The sequence below is a fragment of the Delphinus delphis genome, chromosome 5 (assembly GCF_949987515.2).
Source record: "Delphinus delphis chromosome 5, mDelDel1.2, whole genome shotgun sequence".
Classification (NCBI taxonomy): domain Eukaryota; kingdom Metazoa; phylum Chordata; class Mammalia; order Artiodactyla; family Delphinidae; genus Delphinus; species Delphinus delphis.
The window spans coordinates 86935300-86960114 of record NC_082687.1 but is presented as its reverse complement, the minus strand read 5'-3'; the positions used below and the strand labels follow the sequence as shown (position 1 = coordinate 86960114).

The following is a 24815-nucleotide window of genomic DNA, read 5'->3' as shown; positions in this document are numbered from 1 at the left end:
AAGAGCAAAGGTAGGAGTTGAGGGGGTGCCTGGTATGTCCTAGGAATAGCAAGGAAGGCTGCTGCTTAGGGCTCAGTGAGCAAGGGGAAGAGGTGAGATCAAGGAGTTCAGGAGGTCTGGGCGGCAGGCCTCATAGGAAAACCACTGGAGCGTTCTAGAGGGTTACTCTGAATGCTCTACTGAGAACAGACTGAGGGAAGGCAATAATGGATGAAGGCAGAATGAGTTAGGAGACTTCCTGAAAACCAGGTGAGAAATGAGATGGGTTAGGCTGGGCTGGTTGCCATGGAGGTGTGGATGTGTTTGGACTGTGGGTCAATTTTGATGGTGGACCCAGCAAGATTTTGTTAGATTGGATGTTGGATGTGAGACAGAAAGGAGGTGAGAATGATTCCAAGGTTCTTGGCTTAAATAAGTGGAAGAATGGAATTATTTACTGGGATGGGGAAAGAACGCAGGTAGAGCAGGTATTAGGGTGAAGGTGAGTTGTGATTTGACTTGTGGTTACCATGGCTCTCTGTGGCTGGGGCTCTCAGATGGTCATGGTTCCAGATGCAATTAATGGCCTAGACAAGGCCATGACTGAAATACCTTCTTGGCATGAAGGCTCAAAGGAATGTGTGCCCATGGGCATCATTCTCCTCCTGGTGCTAGCCTATTCCAAATCAGCCTTGCAGTGAGATACTGCATTAAATGTTCTTGCATCTTCTTTTTGTGAAATACTTAATCAAAGGGATATGCAAATGCACGCGCACACACACACAACTAACCTTGGAAACAACTAAAAAACTTGATTTCTTGTCCACTACATAACTAGCAGAACATGAACCCTTATTAAAGGACTCACTGTTCTCCGAAAATAAAAAACTCAATTCAACTCTACATTTGTGGGTCTACGATGTCATCAAGACACCAGTTCCTAGACAATGCCAGGCTAGGCTGGTTACAGAAACCACACCAAGGCAATCTGAAATGTGCCTGGTTGAAGAATGCAAACCGGAATTCACTGGACAGATAAATAAACCAAGAAGAAATGCACTTAAAACAGCTGTCACTAAAGCATCTGATGAAACAATACCTAAAATTTGGAATGAATATTTCAACGAACACATAAAAAGGTGAAGGAAAGCAAAACCAGTATTTTAAGTTAAATTAGGGGAAAGGAAAAAAAAAAACAAAAAAACCCCGCAGAAACTGATATATACGGATTACTTCAAAAGGCTAAAAAGAGATTAAGGGGGAGAAATTAAAAAAATGTGTCCGAGTGGGAGGCGGAATCTATTCAAGTCTACAACGCAAGAGCGCACAGAGCACAATTTTTTCCCTACCCAACTCTTGAGACCAGCGGGTACCTCAGAAAGAAAACAACCATTCGCTAGAAGAGAGTAGCTAAGGGGATCCAAACTTGTCTTAAAGCAAGTAAAGTGGTGGCCAGACTGGGTGACTCAGAGGCATGACTCAAACCCGACACTGGGGGCCGTCAGCTCCCGGAGGCCGGGGGCGCGGCGTCAAAAACATTTTAGGAAAGTACCAGGCGCGTGGAGGGCGACAGGAAACCTCCCCGGGGACCGGCCTGGGGCTCCTCCTGCCCTAGAGTCTGACCTCTTACCATCCACACCAGGAGGAGTTTCTAATCTCCAGGCTTCCCCTTCTTCTTTCAGAAGCTGCCTCTCCACCACCCCCATTTTCCTTCCACAAAGCGTCACGCAGCGTGTGTGTGCGAGACGTCGGGCCCCTCCCAGCAGCCCTCCGCCCCCCGCCCCGCGCTCCCAGCCACGCGCACCCCTCCAGCCCGCTCCCGCGCCTCCTCCAAGAGCCGCTCCCTTCCCACTCCGCCCGCGCCCGCCGCCCGGGCACGCGCGGCACGAACAGCGCCGGGAGCTGCTGTAGACAAACACCTGTCCCTCCTGGGCTCCGCGAGATTTGGAGCGAAAGCATAGGCAACAGTGGGAGGGTTCTCGCGAGGTTTAAGAAATTTCCCACGGCCCGTGTTGTGTCTGAATCGAGTAGTGGAAGGCGGTGGGAAGGAGGTGTAGCGTGAGACTGGGCTGCCCGCATTGGGCACATGCGCAGTGCCGCTCGCTCGTGCCGCGCCAATCCTGCAGCGCCTTCAGCAGGTTTCGGGCTCTGGATTCCAGTTCTCCGGGTTTTGGGACTCCCTGCGGGAGGCAGTGCTGGATCTGGGAATCTCTAGGAATTGAAAGGGCAAGGGTGGGGGGAAGAAAGTGGTGCTGCAGGTAGGGAGGAAGAGGTAGGGCTCGGGTCCTGCACCTTTCTAGTAAGTGCCCAGACGGGCCAAGTTTGCTCGGGGGCTTCCAGGTTTAGATTGTCTGAGATGCACTTCGGGCAACGAGCAGCGTCCTCGACTGTGCCAGGCCCACGGGAGGACCTTGTCAGTCTGTCCCCGTATACATCTGGGTTCACACAAGTCTGGGGGCTGCGATGAGGTCCTAGGGAGATTTACACGACAGGCAGCTCTCTGCCCAAGCAAAACCTTTGGCTTGAGTGCGGGGTGGGGGAGTGGTGGCTTTCAATTACAACGCAGTTTTCACTTATGGAGAAAGCTTCGCGGTGCTCTGGCGTGTGTATGCGAAGTGGACACAGTAGGGGTGTCTTTGCCAGAGGCCTTGGCCTGACCTCATTTCACACCCAAGGAGAAGAAAGCTAAGGCTCTAATAGAGCTCAACTGCAAAAGTTGTTCATTTACAGAGTTCTGGAGGGTCGGACCACGATGTAATGTTGTCTGTCTCTCTGTTAGCAAGGGGGTCGAATGAACTAAGATAGTTCTTGGTATGTCACTCGTCCGAACTCCAGGCATCTTTGTAGCTCCAGCACCTAACGCTGACATTACCGTAATGGAGGCGTCCAATGAACGTTTGAATGAATGAAAAGGGCTGGGAGCTAGAGTGAGCGGGAAGCCACTTGGAAAACACCCATCTGAGGAGGTGTTTCATCTAGGCCTGTGAAACGCGGCAGATTTTCCCAGGACCCCTCCGCTCTTCCCCTCGGCTCCGCCTCCTGACCCCTCCATTCTCCGTCCCCGTTGTAATCCCCTCCGGTTTTCCTCAGTCTCCACGTACGTCCCTCAGGGCGCGTCCCAAAACCCGGATAACCGGAGCGCTCCCCATGTACCAGATGGAGGGCTCGCCCGCGGAGGAGCCGCCTGCGCATGCTCCATCTCTTGGGTAGGTTTCCAGGGAAGGCAGTGAGCTGCATCCCTTACTCCGCTGGCGGCGCGAGGCGTCTGGCTCTTCGCGGCTGCTGCGAGGGAAAAGGGAGCGCGGGGGCTGGGTGGAATCGAGGAGTGAGGAAAAAGGGAAGGGGCGGGGGAGAGGGACCAGGGAAGGCGTCAGGGGGAATCTCGCGAGGGTTGGAGTTTTGGCGAGAGTTTGTGGAAGATGGCGCCTGTTGTGACAGGGTAAGTCTGGGGGAATCGGAGCGCTGGGAACCGGGAAAGTTGCGGGCGTCTCGCAGCCCGCGGCTGGTGGCGGGTTCGAGGGCCGCGGCACGCTTGGCGTCCGGGGGCCGCGGGGGCGGTGTAGCGTGCGCCGAGCGCGGCGGCGGCGTGTGGCCGTGCGCTGCCCGCTCTGCGCTGCTGTGGCTCGGGCTCCGGCGCGTGAGGGCGGGTGGCGACGGCGGCGAGGCCGGTGGGTGCGGGCGTGAGTGCGGCCCGGAGCGCGGGGCCCGCGGGCTCCGTGCCCGCAGCGCGCCTTCCGCGCTGCCGCTCGCTGGCCCTGCCTCCCGGCCCCGCGCAGCTTTGTTCCTTGAGGCCGTCGTCGCCTTCTCGCCGGGCGGGTGCCCCCGGCCCCGGGCGCTTTGTCTCTCCCCGCTGCCCCCCGCGACTCTCTACCCCCGGCCCTTTGTTTCGCCGCCTTGGGCGCTTTGTCCGACCCGTCGCGCCCCGCATCCCTTCTTCATCTCCTCCCCTCAGCTGTCCTTCCTCCCGTGCCCCTTTGTTGTGCCCCTCTCTATTCGGTAGCTCAGTGACCTGCCACAGCCCAGGTACCACATTTCTGTTTTTCTTCTAATTTTTCTCCCATTATTTCTCTCTTGCGTTTCCCTCTCACCTTTCTGCTTGGCCCTTGATCACCCCCGGAGGCTTTGTCTCCCCCGTTCAGTGGTTTATTCGTTTGGTACCCCCTTCACCTCCCATCATCGGTTGGTTTATCCACTATCCACGGTGTTTGTCGGCTGAACTGTCCCAGCCCCGGGGACTCCATCTGGTGCTCCTAAGTACAGACAGACCCTAGGGTTTGTTGTTGTTTTTGTGCGTCTGAAAGATGCGTGGGGATACTTGGTTTCCTCCTCAGCGCTCCTCCTCTCCGCACCCTTTTCTCTCGGGATTGCGTGCACACCTCCCCACCACCCCTTTCTCTCGGGATTACAGTGTCTCCAGTTTTCTTCGCGGTCTCTTTGGGCCCCTGGTTGTTTTGCTTGGCAACAGTAGCCCTGGAAAAAGGTCTCTTGGTTATTCGCCCCCCCCCACCCCAGTACCCGCCCTCCCGCCCCTTGGTTTCTGATGGCCTAGGCCAAGGGCAGCTGTCGTAGCTTTGCATCTGGGTTACCTGAGGGTGTTGTAGAGACGAAAGGTGTTTTTTTTCTGTTGGCGTGCGAGAATAGTTTAAATTGTTACGTTGGATATTCATTTGGTACGTGCATAGCAGTTGAGTATTTGGTGTTAAAAAACTTGTGAATGTTGGTTTGGGGTGGAGAATTTCAGCATTTTCAAGAGTTCAGTTACTTTACCAGTAACTGCTGCTTTGCAAGGAAAAAGGGAGGGCATTCTGCTTGGAAATTTGATATAAATATTTTACTTTTTCTTAAATTTTAGATAGTTTACAGTTATGTGCTTTTGCTCTGTAGATTTATGACAGCTCTTCTGCCCCATCTTCGAAGTTGAAACGAGGAAAAAGCACTTAAGAGTGCAGTTTGGGTTGATGACTACTGCTTCTGGAATCTTTGTGGAATGCATTAATCAAATGCAATTAAAAGACATTTAAGTAATAGTCTTTAAGTAAGGTAAAGGCACTTCTAGTGTTAAAGGAGCTTTAATTTGTTCAGAGTGCTTATTGTTATGGAAATGTTAAAAGCTTCGAGTTTGGTGTGGGAGTTGGGGGACGGTGGTATGGTGCGTTTAAATGGCCTGGATATTCTGGTGCTGGAATGAGAGGTATTAGATTTACCAGTATTACTAGGCTGAGTAGACTGTTCAGGAGGTACACCCCCGCCCCAACTAGCTGATCACTACTTTTAGAAGATACATAACGTTATCCATAAAATCACTTGGAGTGTCATTTCATTTGTAAACCACATGAAGTGCTACTAGTAGAGGATATACAAATGTGAGGAATGTTGGTGGAGAAGAAAGCATTTTTTTGTAAGGCTGTGATTAGAATTAGTATGAATTAGTTTGACTTTTACTTAATGGAAAATCATCTTTCATGATTGATATGTGAGGCTTCTGTGAAAATTTGCAGTCTGGGTTCCATGAGTGGATTCCACCTATAATCATTTGTCTGCCTTACTTGTTCCTAGGGCATAAACATTCTTTTTGAAGGTGAAATCTTGAGCACACACTGTTGTTTCTGACTGTAAGCAAATACCTTGTAATAATGGAAGGTATTTTGCTCTGATGTGTGCAGATAAGAATGATCACACAAACCTCATAAAAGCAACTTTTAAAAATCAAGTTGTGTTTTTTTGTTTATAAATCGTGTAAGACCTTTACTTCATGACCAAATAAAACTACCTTTATTAAATCATATTAAATAGCAGCATATTTAGAAACATACAGCATTAGTTGTAATTGGGAAACTTTCATTTTGAGTATTGACTATTAAAGCTTTAAATGTATTGTCCATGCGTATTGCAGATGGATCTGCAGAGGGTATACTTTCAGGAAAAAATATAAGAGGCTTACTTGGGGTATTTTGACTCCTGTTCTAATATATGCTTCTTAAATAGGTTTGTTTAAAACTTACCTATTCTATACCCACAGATTTCTATCAGTGTCTTAAGTGGCTAAGATAAAAAACGTTTTGGGGGTGGGAGGGAAGCTACTCTTGCCAGATGTAATTCATTAAATAATCTTTGGCTCTCTGGATGGATAAAGTATTAGGGAAAAAAATGGTGTGTTTGAAAGTTCTTACAAATCTTTAGTATTCGGTCATTTAAAAAAATATATTTAAAAAACCCAGGACTTGGCTTTAAAACATTATTCACATTTTGTTTCCTCCTAATACTAAATTTCATGTTATTTCAACTAGGGGCAGTATTTTCTCATGGATTGGCTAAAAGTTGTTATTTTTGGCATCTGGCTTTGTGATTATTTCCAAGTTACTCTACTTCCCCTGGGCCAATTTCCTAACTATGTAGTAAAATGGGAATTGTAGTAACTTGCCACATCTGCACAGGATTGCTGTGCCTTAGGATTTGCACAGAGCATCCTTGGATGAAAGGTGTGGTTAAAAAATCTAGGAATTGTTACTGAATTAAGCCAATGTGAAGTAGGTTATATTTTATAGGAAATCAAGTAGGAGGTTATGAACTAAGTTCTTGGCAAATCACAGTGGTGATAGTGGGATGAAAAATCTCCAAATATGTATTATAGTTAGGGTAATAAAATTGGTACTGTTTTTAAGAGGGAGAGGGATAAGTAAAACACATTACAGGGTGGGGGGTGTGTGTGTGTGTGTGTGTGTTTGTGTTGTGTAAGAGAGTGAAGATCTGTCAAACTCAAATATAATAACACATTTTAAAATTGTGGGATGCCTTTCCTCTGTTGATTTGTTTTCTGCATGTGGTACTCTTTTGTTTTAAATGGTAGCACAAAATGTTTTCACTAGACTCTAGGCCAAGTCTGTTAATAGTAGTGATTAATTTTCAATATACCTTATATTTTTTAATGCTTTGTCATTTACTCTCAATATTTTCTAACAACCAGTACCATAATTTCAGACTTGACCTTTGGCCTAGAAAAGTGTTTCGCATTTGGGAGATACTCTGTAGATATTTATTGAAAAAACAAAACCAGTTGCTTCTCTATTCCTGGTAGATTATGTCATGTCCCAATAGTTCCCCAAGCCAGGTTTTCTCTCTCACACTAACTCTTTATGTTTAATCACTAAGAACTGATAATTTTCCATCCTGAAAAACTCTTGAATCTGTCTCCTTCATCCTCACTGCCACAATTCATGCTCTCATCGTTTCTCACCTGGATTGCTACAGACATTGGCAGCTTCCTCTTTCTGCTTCTAGACTCACCCCCTTTGTCCAACTTCCACATAGTCGTTCTAAAGAGCAAATCCGATCACTTCACTCCTTATTTTAAAAACCTTTCAATGGCTCCCCCTAGCAGCCTTCATTAAGAGAGGCAGTGGAGTGGAGAGTTTATGAGCTCACTTTTAGGATTTAATCTGAACTGGGTTCCAGTTCTGTCTCTGCCACTTAAAACCTCTATAAGATTGACAAACGATCTAACCTCTCCTTGCCTCCTCCATCAGTTGCAAGGTAATTATTCTTAGCTCAGTGGTTCTCTGTGAGGATTAAATGCAAGAGAGCATTTGAGGATGCCTGGCATATAGCAAGTGCTCAAAAAATGTTAGCTAGCACGGCATATAGGGTCCTGTATAACTATTTCATTTACCTTTTCTCCAGCTGAACTGTTTTGCCTTTCTCTCCCTTCATATTCAGTTCTCCAGCCATATTCAAGAACTTGGAGTTCCTTGTATGGGCTCCACAGTTTAATGTATCCCTGTGCTTGAAAAGTGCTGGTGTTAGGTAGGTTATTATTCAAGATTTTGGTCTGAGGATATTCTACCCTGATCCACCAGGCTGGGTTCAGTACCCCTCCTGTGTGTTCTTAAAGGACTGGGTATAATTCACTTGGAAGTGTCATACTGAATTGTAATTGTCTGTCATACCCAAAGGCTGTTGGTCACTTGATGACAGATAACGTTAAAAAAAAATTATATATTCTTAGAAGAGTGTCTAGAACATGATGGGGACTCAGTAAAAAGTTTTTTGAACAAAGGACTCAGAGAACTTTGAAACCATGATGCAACATGGTTCGTGTAAGCAGAATTTGATGTGTACAGGGAATATATTGATTCTGTAGGGTATTTAATTGCTGAAGTACCCAAAGGAATTGATATTTTCAGTCAAAGACAGTCTTATAGCCCCTGACAACATTGTAGTAAAATTCTTAGGCAAAAGTTCCTTTGGATTTTTAGAAAGTAGTGTGTTTGTACAAACTGACAAGCTTAAATATTTTGTTTTTTTGTATGGTTGACTATTCAGTGTTTTTCAAAAGGTTTCATTATTTTTAAGTGTTTTAAGTACTTCTTAGATGCATAGGGACATGCATTAAACCTTAAGACACTGTAGGCTGCTTTTTTGGGGGGATCCACACGATTGAACCAAGTAAGTTTATAATCTTCAGGAAGGCTCAGGTTTTGTGGACAGATTACTTATAGATAATTTCTTTAAGCTTCAGTTTCTACCTCTATAAAATAAGTAATGATAATTTTGTTGTGTTTATCTGCTGGATACATTGTGACTATCAAGTAAGGTAAAATGTGTGTCAAAACAATGGATGTGTAAGTGATTTGTAAATAGTAAAGCACTGTATACAAATACTTTAATTTTAATAATCAGTTTCTTTTGGTAACCTTTCACAGGCAGGATTCAAGATGAACTTTCTTATATTGCAACCTGTGGTTTGTGGCTCATGTCTTAGGAAGGCAGCAGTGTATTTGGTGCAGAGGACTGCAGCCCTTTGAATATATGCCTTGGCATTTTGAGCAGACATATTTGATACATTACTGCTTGACCACACATGTTGTCATTGAGTCGCCCCCAACTTTTTGGGGTCTGCTTCTTCCTGCTCTCTTCTCTGCTTGGACAGCTATAATGATGTAGGAATGTTGAATGCCCAGCTGCTACCATCTCTCAGGACACCTTGCCCATAGTTCTGGATGCCCGTTAGGCCTGGTACAACATCAAGATGTCACTTATGTCTCATCAGGCCTGATTCTGCTTCAGGGAGTGAAATGATATCCTAATGGTGTGAAAAGGGTAATGCATTTCCTGAACACAACTTACTACTGGGGAAAAAGCAAGCATTGGAGGCACTCTGGCTTGGTTTGTATAATTGGTAGTAATTACTTATCTGTATAAATATTTGTGTAGGTTTGTTGTGTTGAGACAATGAAGAGTGATAAGCATGACAGCTTTTCAGTCACATTGGTAAGTTCATGGCAGTTTTGGGAATATTTAAATTTACAAAAACGAAAAGAAAGAAACCACTGCATCTTGGGTATCCTAAGTTGCCTTGCAATGAAAATGCCTTGCAATGAAAAAACCTTGCAATGAAAATGCTGTGCTGATTGGATGTAAGATGGAATACACTAGAAAATCAAGTTGACCCTTTTTAATTCCCCTCCCATGCTTTCTTTTCTATATTCAGTATTTTAATTAATTAATGAATTGTGGCTGTGCCAGGTCTTAGTTGCGGCAGGCTGGATCTGTAGTTGCGGCGTGCGGACTCTTATTTGTGGCATGCATGCGGGATCTAGTTCCCTGACCAGGGATCGAACCCTGGCCCCCTGCATTGGGAGCGTGGAATCCTATCCACTGGACCACCAGGGAAGTCCCATCTATATTCCATATTTTTAATTTGGCCTTAGAACTAACATTTTTTGTGCACTTGTTAATTAGATGATAGAGTTGTAAATGAATAAGAATAGTTCCTCATAAACAGTTTATATAACTAGGAAAAATGTTCATCACTTTATGAAACCCTGTTATTTTTTACTAGTGTTGTAAAGATTGTGTTATATAACTGCAGTATCAGTTGCCTTATAAAATAGAGAATCAGTGTTATATATTTTTTCTTTAAACAACTTCTTTTGGAACAGTGGTATTCCGTTTTTGGAAAACTGCAGATCCACTAAGATCTTGCTTTTTTATCCAGAATACTTTTTTTTTTGGCCGTGCCACACGGCTTCAAGGATCTTAGTTCCTCGGCCAGGGATCAAACCCGGACCCCAGCAGTGAAAGCGCCGAGTCCTAGCAACTGGACTGCCAGGGAATTCCTTTTTTTTTTTTTTAATTGGAACTTATTTTTTAGAGCAGTTTTAGTTTCACAGCAAAATTGAGGGGACGGTACAGATATTTCCTGTGTACTCCTTGCCCCCCCACAAATAGCCTCCTGTATTACCAACATCCCCCAACAGAGTGGTACATTTGTTATAACTGATGAACTTACACTGACACATTATTATCTCCCCAGGTCCATAGTTTACGTTAGGGTTCACTCTTGGTGTGCATTCTGTGGGTTTGGACAAATGTATAACGTATCTACAAATGTATGTGCCGTTGTAGTATCAAACAGTAGCTTCATTGCCCTAGAAAATCCTCTGTGCTCTGCCTGTCCATTGCTCTCTCCTGCCTTATCCCATCCTGCAACCACTGAATTTTTTATTGTCACCATTGTTTCCAGCATACTTTTTCAAATCATTTAACTTTCGGTTTGAGTATGAGGAACTTTTTCATGGAAAAAATTATGTAGTTCTGTACAGAGCTCCTGATCCATACACCAAGTGGAAGAGGTAGAAATATTGAGATCCCCAGACATGAAGGAATGGTTAAGGGAAATGAAGAGTATAACCATGCTTTAGTGGTTCTTTATAATTGTTTTAATAATGTATTTATTAAAGTTATTGAACACTTAATAGGTATAAGACCGCTGTATAAAACCTTTTAAAGATGGCTAAAAAATGGTCCAGTGAAGCTCATGATTTAGTGGAAAGTACACAGATAATAAGGGAGATTATGTGTTTAACAGATGTATAATGTTGATGGGAACATGGGTGCAAATGATTATCTTTTAATTCGAGAGGAGAGGTCATAGGGAGTGGTAGAAAATAAAGCTAGAAAAGTGGTTGGGGCCTCTTAGAGGACCTTGAGTGCTAAGCCAAGGATTTGAATATCAAACAGGCATGGGGGGGGCACTGACCGAGTTTTGAAGAGGTGAGGCTGGGTGTAGATACAGTTGACACTTGAATAACACAGGTGTGGGGGGGGGGGGTTGGGGCGAATAGCTTGTAGTAGGACCTTCAGGTACCTGAGGTTCCTCTGTACCCATGGTTCTCCATCCTCAGATTCAATGAGCCTGAGTCACGTGGTACTTAGTATTCATTACTGAAAAAAATCTTCATGTAAGTGGACCAGTGCTGCTCGAGGGTCAATTGTAGTGTAAAATAGATTGGAGTTGATGGAGAACATAAGAGAAATATATATGAGCAAAGTCTGATTTTGGAAAGCCTAGGAATGGAAGGAACAAAGCAACACTTTTGGGGGCAGGGTGGTAATAGGGAGCTTTGGAATCGATGCAGTAGATAAAATCTGTGGCTGTGAGCATGTCACTTAATCTAAGTCTTGCCCTTGTCTAAAAAGTGGGAGAAAATAATACTTCATGGTATCAATATGAGGATTAAATGAGATACAGGATATAAAATGCCTAACTCAATTCTGGGAGTAGTAGGTGCTCAAAAAATAGGTTCTCCTCTTCCCCCTTTCTGGAATAGAATTTAAAGGATATTAGATGGGGGTGGGGAGAAGCATGGAAGAGAAGGTGGGACCGGGTGGGGGGACACTGAACGATTGAAACCTGGGTGATGAAGTATTTACAGGTGGGAAAGTCTGAGTGAGATGAACAGGTGTAAGAGAACCTACCTAACAGTGTTTGTTTCTTTTAAATAAATACTGAATATTTTTGCATGCTTCTGATATAACATTTAACGTTTTTCTGCAGTTGTGTAAATATACTTGTATTATCTTTTTTTTTTCTTCTGTCTATATCCATTTATCTAATCTATCAGCGAGCTTTGTAAAGACTGGGCCAATATTTTACTTTTGTTGCATGATTGTGGAGCAACTGCTATTGGCCAGTTTGTACTTGCTGGATGAACATGGCTTGAATGGATTTAATAAAATACAATACTTGCCACTAGGTGGCACTTAGTCTAAGTGATAAAGCTGAAATTCAGCATAGATTGGCTTTTGTATGTAGAGCCCACTGATAAACTGACCCCCTGGATTATTGTTTAGCTTTCTGCCAGTTCTGGACTATACTTTTTGAAGTGGGATATGAAACATACAGCAAATAGAAACCTCAGAGTATTGAAAAACAGAAAAGTGTAATGGCATTAGAATATGTCCTGTAAAAAGGAGCTGAAGTGAAGCTTAGTTAAAATTCACATCACAGTGACTAAATTACCCATCTCTGAGTGTATTTAAAGTGAAGCCTGGTGCCTAGATTTTAGGCCTTGTTTTTTCTTAAGACTTTGTGGATTGCTTTAAAGGAGAAGATTGGGAATTTGTTTGTTCCTGGATTTAATGAAAGATGATGATGAAGTGTGGTCTGTAGGGATACTGGACACGGTTCTGTATTCTCTTATTTATATTCTGGTGTACTGTGCTCTCCCTGTTGTGGAGTAACAAACATACCATAGAAAGAAACTACATCCTGTGTGACAAATGTTACAGGTTGTTAAATCCGTTAGATTCAGGAAACTTCAGACCTGGAAAAGACCTTGTTAATCATATGTTCTAAAGTAACCACTCATTTAAACGTAGGCAGAGACAGAGTAAATAATTTACAATTAGTTAATGGCTGAGACACATTCAGTGCCTGAGCTGAGACTTGTTCTGTTTTTTTTTTTTTTTTTTTTGCTGTACGCTGCCCTCCCACTGTTGTGGCCTCTCCCGTTGCGGAGCACAGCCTCCGGACGCGCAGGCTCAGCGGCCATGGCTCACGGGCCCAGCTGCTCCGCTTCATGTGGGATCTTCCCGGACCAGGGCACGAACCCGTGTCCCCTGCATCGGCAGGCGGACTCTCATCCACTGCGCCACCAGGGAAGCCCCTGGTTTGTTTTTTAAGGGGAGAGATTTATGCTGGGCTTTCACTCTTTTGTATTTATACCGCTAAGCTGCCTTTTAATGTTACATGCACTTTGTTGTTTAAAATACTTTCTTCCCCCTATTTTTGTGGGCTTAGATCAAGAATACAAATTTCTCAGCCCCAAACCCGGGAGTACTGCTGCCAGTGTTGCTTAATAAGAGGTCAGCTCTGAGCCTGCCTGTTCTTTCTTCCTTTGCTGTTTTCCTGTTCTTGATGCTGCTTGCCTTCTTTATCTTGTACTGTACTTATGACTGACCAGGGTGGCCACACACTTGTTCTCACTGCACACCTCCTCACCCAGTCTGCTTTAGTTGCCCCTGTGCAAGAACTGCCTGGGTTCACTTACCCCTGGTTCACTCCAGTCTCTGCTTCTTGCCTCCTTAGCTTCTTAGTTTTGCCACCTGCACTAAATTGCAGCTGGCTATTTCCAAGAAAATGGACAGGAGGGGAGATTGAGAAAAAAGAAGACTTATATAGGGAAGGAGGCCACAACTTGAAATCATATACTGAAAGATGGGCTTGTTTATGAACCTTATGATTTTCATAGAGTGATTTTTTAGTGTATTTATGTCAAAACAATATGATACTCTTGACTATGGAATTCATTAAATCTGTTGTGTCTGTCATCTGTGCTTATCCAAATGTCAAGGAAGTGAATTGAATCCATTTCAGCATTCCAAAGATAGTAGTGGTAGTTTTGGTTTGGTACTCTACTTACAGCTTACAGTAATGAGTGTCATTATTTGATTAAATGGATTGTACTGAATTAGTGGGGGTTGTTGCTTCACTGTTGTAATGTTAAAAAAACAAACCTGGAGAGCCATAGCTTTCAAAGATGATTTCATAATTATTGGTAACAAGTATTTTTCATTCTGGCCTTCCCCTATGCTATCGTGTCATAGGTACATTTTAATACAGAATTTAGTGGCATGTTATTCATTTAATCCTAGTTTCTTAGCTGTAAGTCCTGGAAGTTGTCAGTTGGTACATTAAATATCGTTTAAATTACATTACAATTTAAGTTCACATGGTAGCTTAGGTGTGCAGTTGATTTATTTTTTCATTGTATTTTACCTTGTTTCTAAAATTATTTCAGGGAAGTGACTATCGAGTGGAAGTTTTCCTTAAGGGCTAGTTAGTGTCATCTATAAACACTCATCTTGATTATTTTTCTTGTTGGAAAAATGTTTGTTATAAGAAACTCAAAAGTTATTTAAATATGTCATGTAAAGTGAGCCACTGTAGTCTTCCACCAGGAAATTAACTACTGTTATCAATTTGGGAGCATATTCTTCAACTTTTTTTGTTTTAAATGGAAATGCTAACACTCTATTTTATTGATATATTAAAAGATGTCAGTAGTTTAGCAAACAGAATATTTAAGGGGATTAGGGAACTGACATTTTGTTGAATATCTACTGAGTCCTCAACTACATTGTGAAGGGAGATAGTATCTCCATTTTATAGGTGTCCGAGGGTCAGGGATTTAGTGATTTAACCCAAGTTCACACAGCTTCCCTTCTGCCTTTGTCATTGCACTACCATGTACTCAGAGAGCTTATGTTTATCTCTCCACCTAAATGTTAATCATTTGAAAGCTTCCAAGCTCTCTACTAGGTGGCAAGACAGTCCCAGACATAGGTAAGCCTAACACAAGGCTTTAAGGAAAAGGAGATTATTATATTCTTCTCTATTACATTACTTAAAAAATAAATATATATTCTTGACTAGTGTTTGAACTCAGAAGGTTCTCTGAAGTAGCATCGTTTATCTTTAAGTAAAATTTTGTATCATTTAAAAAATAATCTTGTCAGGTACTCCTGGGTTGATGTTAAATCAGTTAATCCTCTTTCTCCTATTTGTGTTTTTAGTTTTTACCTATGTCTTATTCCTTTTCTTCCTAAAGACCAATTTTCAGGTCATTTAATTATTTTGTATACACATTGTTTGGCTTTGGACAAGTTACCTAATTGTGTTGTAACTTAAGTTTCTCCATTTGTAAAGTGGGGAGCATATGTCAGAATTCTTGTGAGGATCAAATGTATGTATGCAAGGGGCTGCCAGACTAGGCTGTTCTGTAACAATTGCTTACTGTTGATTTCCTTTCTTATTTCTCATTCAAGCCAGGGCCAGATCTTTTCTTTACCACTTATCTTTTTTGTTAAATGTTAAAATCTGGTTTTTCATCCCAGGCCATCAATAAATAACCCTTCAACTGGATCCCAAAACCTTGTTTAATTTTTCTGCCTCCTTTGTTTTTATTGACCATGGTGTCTTTATTCATGACTAATAAGACACTATCTTTATCTCTTGGACATTCCATCTTTTCTACCTATTCCTCCTCTAGTCTTAAATATTGTGGTCTGCAATCTTTGTCTTTCTCTTTTTGTCTTATCTATTCTTTGACTTGATATGTGTATCATCACCTCAGATGTTTAGATACATATTTCTAAAACTACTACTGGTTGTTTTGTAGGCCCACCAAACTTGTTTTATCCAAAGCAACATGTTTTTTTCACCGAATAGACCTGTTATACCATCTTATAAAATAGGCTTGATATCTGTTATTAATGCCATTGTTTATCCAGCAGGTAAAAATGAACTTCCGTATTTTCCTCATTTCCTCCTGCTCTTGTATTTTCTTATTTTGTTGATGACCAAATCATTCCCTTTCTGCTTCCAGATTACTTGTCTCATATTCTGGGCTCTCCTCTCCTTGTTCACTGCCATTGCTTTATTCTCCAGGTCAGCTTCATCTCCTGGTTGGACCACTGTCATAGCCTTGTCAGTTCCTTCTTCAGTCTATGGCAGTTGGTGGTTTGCTAGTGTACAGTTGTTAGTATTTAGAGGTTTGGGGTTACTTGGCAACCTAATTTTGTTGTAAATGGTGTCCATAGATTTTGATTTTGTTGTCTAGGTGCTCTTTTATGTGGAGAGATTGAAAACCTGCCGCTGCCACCACCATCCTAAAATCCTGTCTTGAGTTTTTTAAAAAGTAATTTAGACAAATACATGTTACTTGTAAACTGAAATTAGTATAGAGTGAATAAGACAGTTCCTCTTCACACTTAAATCCCAACCCCCAGAGATAATGCACTGCTTACAGTGGGGTGAGTATACTTCCAAACTTTAGGGCAAACTCTCTACTTGTGCCCTAGATCCCTTCCCTTCTCAGCTACTCTAGGACATTGGTTAGCCCTCTAGCCTTTCCTCTGGTCTCAATTTTTACCTTTCTAGTGAAGCATTCTTTTCTTTTTTTTAATAAATTTATTGATTTTTTATTTTTAGCTGCGTTGGGTCTTCACTGCTGTGCACAGACTTTCTCTAGTTGCGGCGAGCGGGGGCTACTCTTCGTTGTGGTGCTCGGGCTTCTCATTGCGGTGGCTTCTCTTGTTGCAGAGCATGGGCTCTAGGTGCACGGGCTTCAGTAGTTTTGGCTCGCGGGCTCTAGAGCGCAGGCTCAGTAGTTGTGGCGCACGGGCTTAGTTGCTCGGAGGCATGTGGGATCTTCCTGGACCAGCGCTCGAACCCGTGTCCCCTGCATTGGCAGGCGGATTCTTAACCACTGCTGCCACCAGGGAAGCCCTAGTGAAACATTCTTGACAATACAAACATGCTGTTATTTCTTCTCTGGATTCAGCCCTCGCCTCTAGTTCCTATTTCTCTATTCCTCTTTGCAACAAACTTCGTATGAAGAGTTCTTTCTATCTCCAGTTACTCTTACTCCATTTCCCCTAAACCTTTTCCAACCAGGCTTTTTGTCTGGACCACTTCAGCAAAACTGCTTTTCTCATGGTTACCAGTTCCCTTCACACAGTTGAATGTAGTAGTTTTTTTTTTTTTTCAAATGTTATTTGACTTGACTTGATCAGTGGCATTTGATGTCTTGTTCAAACATTTTTTTGCCTTCTAGAATACCACACTTCTAGTTTCCCACCTCACTGGCACCTTTTTCTTGGTCTCCTTTCTAGTGCTTTCTGATTTTACTACATTTATCCTACTTTTTATCCCACATTATGTGCTCCTTCCCTGTTTTATTTTTCTCACTGGCATGTGTCAGCTTCTAACAATATATGTTATTTGCCTTTTATTTATTTCTCTTCCCTGCTAGAATATAGTGCTTGGCATGTAGTGGCTACTCAGTATGTATTTGTTGAATGAATGAACGGAGTGTTCTAACAGCATCACTTTTTGAATGGTCTGTTGTTTTCTCCTTGATTTGAAGTCCTACTTTTAGGACTTTTAGTCCTACTTTTAGTCCTACTTTTACTACTATGTGTTATACTTATAAAATTGTATAAGCCCCCTGGTATAAATACTGATTCATCTAATGTGTTCAATACCTGAATATGGTGTTCAGTAGTCTTGAGGTCTGTTGTTGCATTTAGCCCTTGCCATCCTCTAGTGAGGAAGGTAGTGTTCCTCTGTTTTACAGAAACTTAAGCAAGCTTACCTGTTGGTTGGTGGGAGAGTTGAAATTCAAACTCATGTCTCTGGATTCCAGTTCCATTGCCATGAACGTCTTCTAGTGATTGTGCAGTCTAATATGTGATAATGCTTCCCCACATGTAGTTACTGCTTAGTCATCCATCAACACATGATTGGCTGTGCCCACTAACCAGAGGAGCCCCTTCCCTCAGTCCAGGCAGAGAATAGATCTGAGGCAGGAGGGTAAAGTTGAATAGGGAATTGGTTTATGCAGGATTTTTGTTTTTAATAGACTTTTTTTAATAGATATTTTTTTAGAACAGTTTTATGTGGGATTTTTGCCTCTGAATTTTAGAATATGATTTTGGAAGGAAGGTTGTGGAAAGAACACAGGCCGGTGGTCATGAAATAGATTCTCTTCACCGCTAACTAATTTGGTAATATCCCTGCTTTGCTTATTTTCTGTGTAAATGATATCTTTGATCTAGGCTTTAAGTTAGAAATGATACTATATGTGCCAGAGAGCTTAGAGAGTAATTCTCACACCATGTAAATGAAAGGTATCACTATTAAAAATGACTCAAGTCTCATGTTTTTGGTACTCTAGATACAGTCATTCTTTTTATTATACTGAAGTACTTTTAATTTTGTTTTATGTAAATCTTTTATTTTAAGGTTTCTGCTGTCAATTTTTGTTGTTTTTCTAACTAAGACAGCGGCTGTGGATGTGGCTTAAAAACTGATGAACTTCTACAATGATGAGCCTTTATGGAGCAATGAAAGGCTGCTTACAAATTGTAGCCACAGTTGCAATGAATTCTGTGTTTGTTCCCTAAGGGTGAATGTGTTTTGAGGGGAGTGAGTTAGGATAGTACAAATTGAGAGAGTGTTTCTATTCTGGGAATCTTTGGAGCAGTCATTTCTGCTACTGCTCTTTATTTCTTATGACTTTGAAGGAATTTGGAATGTTTTGCTTGACTTTTTGATGATCTTTAAGTGTATTACTTGGATATGTGTAAAGGTAAATTGTCATTTTAGTTGTTTTATGGACATGGTTTCTGTCATCAAATATTTTTGCCCTCAGCAATTACTGTGTGTAATAGCACTTATGGATGATGCTTTACCTGTGTCTGCTGTTTAAATGTTGGATTGTTTGGAACTAAATATTTTCCATTTGGTATGATTAGCTCATACATATAGTTTTAGGCACAGTGCGTATACCTGTTTTCATTTCAAAAGTATATGGTTTTAATACGTTGTTGAGCAGATCCAAATAGTTAACTATAAATTATTAAAAGTAGTTTTACTCTGAGATACTAAAGCTCACACCTGGAGCTGAGTTACAAGAAATAAGGTGAGCCTTGGTATTTTCTATCAAAATATCTAGAAGATAAATTTCTCCAATGAAAAGAATTCTAGGAAATATTTATTTCAAAAAAAGAAAAAAAAAGGGGAAGAGTGGTAGGAGCGATAGTTGAAACAAATGAGGCTCCCTGACCAAAGAAAACAAAAACCAAAAAACCCCATAGCTGTATATGTGAGATTATAGTGAGTATTTAGGAAGTTATTAGAGTATATATTTGCAAACCTATAAACTATTTATGTATTTATTTATTTTTATAAATTTGTTTATTTTTGGATGCATTGGGTCTTTCTTGCTGCTTGCAGGCTTTCTCTAGTTGCAGCGAGCAGGGGCTCCTCTTCATTATGGTGCACGGGCTTCTCATTGCAGTGGCTTCTCTTGTTGCAGAGCAGGGACGCCGGCTCTAGGCATGCGGGCTCAGTAGTTGTGGCACGCGGGCTCAGTAGTTGTAGCACGTGGGCTCTAGTGCGCAGGCTCAGTAGTTGTGGCATACGGGCTTAGTTGCTTCGTGGCATGTGGGATCCTTCTGGACCAGGGTTCGAACCCATGTCCTCTGCATTGGCAGGCGGGTTCTTAACCACTGTGCCACCATGGAAGCCCAAATTGCTTAGTATTGAAGATATTCAAAAAGTACAGGTTGAATATGCTGTTAAAATGAACTTTTTTGTTGTTAAATTGCCTCATTTTTCCTCGTAGTTAAGAGAGTTTAAACCTTGACAGTAACTTCTTTTATTGTGTGGGACAGGATTTTATGCACATTAAAAATAAGTTTTTGTGAATTGTAGTTATTATCCACAATTACTTTTAGATATAAAAGCATTCCCAGCGCCTGAGGTGCACGTGGCTCCGGTGAGAGCAGAGCATGTCTTTTCGAGGCAGAGGTTGCGGCTGCAGAGGAGGATTTGGACGAGGGGCGGCCGCGGAGGTTTTAACAAAGGCCAGGACCAAGGACCTCCAGAGCAAGTAGTTTTATTAGGAGAGTTCATGCATCTCTGTGAAGATGACATAGTTTGTAAATGTTCCATAGATGAGAATAAGGTGCCTTATTTCAGTGCTCGAGTTTATTTAGAAAACAAAGAACAAATTGGAAAAGTGGATGAAATATTTGGACAGCTTAGAGATTTTGTTTTTCAGTTAAATTGTCAGAGAACATGAAGGCATCTTCCTTTAAAAAACTACAGAAGTTTTATATAGATCCATGTAAGCCGCTGCCGTTGCAGAGGTTTCTACCTCAGCCTCAGGTGAGAAGGGATCTCCAGGAGGCGGTGGCCAGGGAGGTCGGAGGAGGAAGAGGACATGAAGTGTAACAGTTGACAGAAACTTCGCCAGTTGACTTCTGCATTAACCTCATGATCTACTTCTGTGGATCAGAAACTTGTTTCTTGATCAAATCTTAAAGAACTGGTCATTTTACGACAGTGGAGCTAAAACGTCAATGTCAACAAAAAACAAGTGAGGCAGAACAGGCAATTTTCCTCCAAAAGAGTATGAACAAGTATTCTAATATTCTGTACAAAGCTTGAAACTTGTGGGTGTTTAATAAAGGGGCAGCTTTCATTTGAAGCGTATTCGAATTTTTAAAATAAAGTGTTTTATTCCTTTAAGTTAAAAAAAAAATGCATTCCCAGTGAGTTATTTCTGATTCATAATCAGATTTTAGCAGAGCAGATGTGGGCTACCAAAGGAAAAATTAGCCAAAAATATTAGGGGGTTAGAGAGCACTTTGTGTAACATTTAACTTTAGTTTCTTGGCTAGTTTATATGAATAATTAAAGTTTCGAGGCAGTTAAATTTTCTTTTCTTCTCTTGGGATCTTACAGTTGTCACTAGTAGCTGTAATCACTAGGGAAATGGAAGTATTATTTCCATAAACAGATGGCTTTTCCAGCACTGGTCCCTAACAGTGCTACTGAGGTTCCTGTTTATGTTGGATGATTTCCTAATCACACCAACTTGGTATACTTTTGAAAGATGACACCTGACAATAGAATATGATGTAGTTATTAAAATGACTTAGTGAACTTGAGAATTTACAAAAGTTGAGAGTATATATAATTCCCACGTTCCTGGGGGAAGATAGTCTGTTCCTGTGAGAGGAATCACCTAGTAATGGATACTGATGCCTCAGCTATCCTCTCAGGGATTCCTTAGCTATCTCTTCCACTTTTTGACTTTCATTAGCTCTGACATCAGTGCTTTTTTCATTTCTGCTTGGTCAGATGACTAGCCCATCCAGTGGTTTGAGGCATTGGTAGGTTTTTGTTAGGATTAAGGATAGGTTTCTGTTGTGTACAAGGAAGATTTTCAGAGAATACAGTGATACAATTACTTAAAATGACAAAATCACGTATTTTTTCTGCTGTAATGTGAGCTTTTATTTGCTATTAATAGGATTATCTTCTCCCTTTTAATGTGTCTGTTTTCCTTTTCCTGTTGGACATTTTGTTTTGTTTTGTTTTGTTTTTGGCTCTGCCACGCTGCGTGGCTTGCGGGATCTTAGTTCCCTGACCAGCGATTGAACCTGTGCAGTGAAAGTGCAGGGTCCTAACCACTGGACCACCAGGGAATTCCCCTGTTGGACATTTTAAAACAAAGACATATTGGGGATTCACATGTATACTTACGCTCCTAAAATTTCAAAAACACGAGTCAACTATTAGGATTCTAAAAACTTTGCATTTGTAAGCTATATTTACTCTGTAGCAAGAATTATCTGTATTTTTGAGGTCATTTTTAAATATATGAAAGGAATCTAGTGACAAAATTTGTGAAGACAGGTTGCCTTTTGAAAAGACAGGGTAGTGCTTTATTTCTTTAGTATAACTGGTTGGGGTAAGTTGTAAGAGTGAATAGAGTCTTGGCATATATATCTCGATTTCGGAGCTATTAAAAATTTGTCAAGGGACTTACCTGGTAGTCCAGTGGGTAAGACTCTGAGTTCCCAGTGAAGGGTGCCCGGGTTCGATCCCTGGTCGGAGAACTAGATCCTGCATGCATGCCACAGCTAAGAAGTCTGCATGCTGCCACTAAGACCTGGCACAGCCAAAATAAATAAACACTAAATAAATAAATATTTAAAAAAATTGTAAAGAAGGAAAAAAAACCTCTGGTGCTTTACACATTTTGTTGGGGTGGGGGATGGTGGTGCCATTTGTTAAAATTAGATGGCACTGTGACAAATGGCATAGTAGAAGAGTAGAGTTAGTGTTGGTGGGGAGTTCTTGGTTTTGAACATGTTTTGTTTGAGGCCATTGTGAGAAAGTTAGATGAAGATATCCAGTGGCCAGTTACATATATAAATTGTGTGTGGTTCCTGGAGCTCAGGAGAGAGAGGTCAAGGTTGTACACACATACTTGAAGACTGTTAGATGTTAATTAAAACCTTGGGAGTGGGCAAAATCTCAGGGAGAGGTGGAGTTAAGCAGAGACAAACCACTGGTGAGCATCAATACTTCAGGAGTGGGTAGAGGTGTAAAAACTAGTAAAGGAAAACTAGTAATAGAAGAGGTGGGACAAAAACCTAGACAGTGTAGTATCACAAAAATGAAGAGAGTCCTTCTAGGAGGAGGGAAACTTGTCAGTTGTGTCACATGCTACAAAGAGGGCAAATGGGATAAACACAAATGCTCACTAGTTTAGCACTTTAGGACTTCAAGTTGGTAAGACTTTAGGACTTCAAATTGGTAAGAACTGGTGGGAGCTAAAATGTGGTTTGACATAGGTTGAGGAAGTGGAGACAGGTCTTTCAAGAGCAGTGGTTCAGAACTTGGTGGGAATGGAACCTAGGTGTTGTGATGGAGGAATAGGCTTGACATGTTTAGATGCTTATTGGAAGGAACACAAAGAGGGAAGGGGATGAAATTTATATGGGAACTCCTGTTGGTGCCTTTTCTGTAACATTGTGCAGTTTCTCATGTATTAATGGAAAGTCAACATTAAAGGGGGTTTTGCTGGGGACAGGGGCACACATTCAGTAATGTGACAATGAAGACATTCATGAACTTGATTTTCTTAACTTTTCAGAGTCTTTCCACATTGACTATCTCATTTAAAAAAAAATTTTTTTTTTTGGTCACACTATGTGGCATGTAGAACTTCCCTGACCAGGAATTGAACCCGTACCCCCTGCAGTGGAAGCGTGGAGTCTTAACCACTGGACCATCAGGGAAGTCCTGACTATCTCATTTTAATGAGGGAAAATATTCTGTATTTTTCTCCTCAAGGGTTGATGTTTATTCGTTGATTCTTTCATATATTTTTGCTTGGTGTCCCTAGTGACTGAGGTGGTGGATTTAATTAATTCATACGAAGCCAAAGAAGATTGCCTGTCTTTGGGGTCTTGATCCATATACTACAAGAGCTATGTGGCCTGTGCAGCACTTTGTTTTGCTTTGTACTGTACTATAGTCTCTAGACTTTTGGTTGTTTACCTATATCAGTAGAAATTAACGTGTACCCCAGTATATGTGATTGTGTATTAAAAAATTAAAATGAAGTGTTGTAGTTTACTAATATACACATTGAAGTATCTATAGAAATTTCAAATGTTAAAAAATTTTGTGATAAAAATGAGGTAAACAAAATTTTGAAGATACTTTTAATAGAATGGTAGAACCCCTTTTTATCTTCACAAGTATTTTTTGAGAGTAGTGTATTTAAGTTTACTTTGTTATTTTTTAATTGTGGTATATATAATATGCATCATTTTTTAAAAATCTTGGTTAATACTTTGAGAGTCATTCAAAGGGCTAGTTTTAAGTTAGTTCTATACAAATCAGGTGATTTTCATAGTTGAAAAGCCATTGTTTAAAATGCCATGCTTACCTTAAGTGTTTTTAATTTTACAGAAGTAACTGCTAGATCACATACTACAGGAAGCTGCATGTCTTCACAGGAAAAGTAATCAATTTGGGGACCTTTTTGTGTAAGAAAAATGAGTAACTCGTCAAGTTTCAAAACCTTTTAAGTGCTTTGCCACAAGATGAAGAGCAAACCTCTACGTGGTACAAAAGGTTTTCAAGGTTACTCCCTGTTTCATGAAGATATAGTGTAACTAACCATATCCATGACATCTGGTAGTACTTTGTGTCATTCTGTTGTCATTTTCTTTGCTTCCTAATTGAAAGATTAAATGAATGAGTTTCTTGTGTGACGGGATCTCAGTAAGCTTTTTATAGAAATCTTGTTTTATTTTGCTTAAAGCAGCCACTCTCATAGCAGATAATACTCTTACTGATTTTCCATAAAAAGCTTTAATTAAAATAGGTCAAAGAAGCTCCCTCCTGAAGACATTGTGTCTTTTTGTTCAGTTTTCTATCCCTTGTACCTATAAGAGTTCCTGTCATGTAAAAGGCACTCAGTAAATATTTAACTGTAGAATGATTTTGCAGTTGAGAATATGTTTTCCTATAGATATTTTCTTAGAAAACTTTGCATTTCATTAAGAAGCCAGCAAAGACTAAATAAACTGAGGCATATCAGAAAAAACATAACTACCTACTGTATGACAAATTTCCCGCACTATGTAGTTTTTTCTAATACCAATTCCCCCCCCATAATCTTCAACAGTGTTTTCTGTGCATATTTATATAGTAATTTACTGACAGAAAAATACATTTTGGTTTATGTTCATGTTATTCCCCAAGTCATACTTCAGCCTTTTCTACCATGACAGGAAGAATAAGTCTTTCCCATGATATGTGGCTTCCTTTTTTTTTTTGACCGCTGCACGCGGGATTTTAGTTCCTCAACCAGGGATCGAACCTGTGCCCTCTGAAGTGGAAGTGTGAAGTCTTAATCACTGGATTGCCAGGGAAGTCCCTGTGGCTTTTTATCTTACACTGTTTTATAAGAAGTCACAAAAGAAGCATGTAAACTCAATGACATTTTCCAAAGTACTGAATTGAAAATCATGACTTTAAACCTTGCCAGAGAGAAAAAACTCACAACCTATAGAGACCTGTTATGTTTTAAGTACTTAAAATTTTAAGTATTTTACTAATTGTGATTGCTTTGCACTGTCATTTGCTAATATTTTGGGGCAAAATTTATATATACAGT

The 24815-nt window shown here is 41.1% G+C and overlaps 1 protein-coding gene and 1 pseudogene across 2 annotated transcripts in view; both read left to right on the top strand.

The window, feature by feature from the left end:
* Positions 1-2065: 2065 nt before the first annotated feature.
* On the top strand, positions 2066-3189 carry LOC132426301 (recombining binding protein suppressor of hairless-like; annotated as a pseudogene).
* A 179-nt stretch (positions 3190-3368) lies between these two features.
* The window catches only part of LOC132426038 (recombining binding protein suppressor of hairless), a 117363-nt gene continuing 95916 nt past the window's right edge, over positions 3369-24815 (top strand). Inside the window, exon 1 of one of the 2 annotated variants that reach the window (XM_060012730.1) lies at positions 3369-3418. In XM_060012730.1, coding sequence (XP_059868713.1) covers positions 3399-3418 — 20 coding nt within the window. In that variant the 5' untranslated portion in view covers positions 3369-3398. The remainder of the gene's footprint in view (positions 3419-24815) is intronic. The other variant, XM_060012731.1, reaches the window with a different exon arrangement.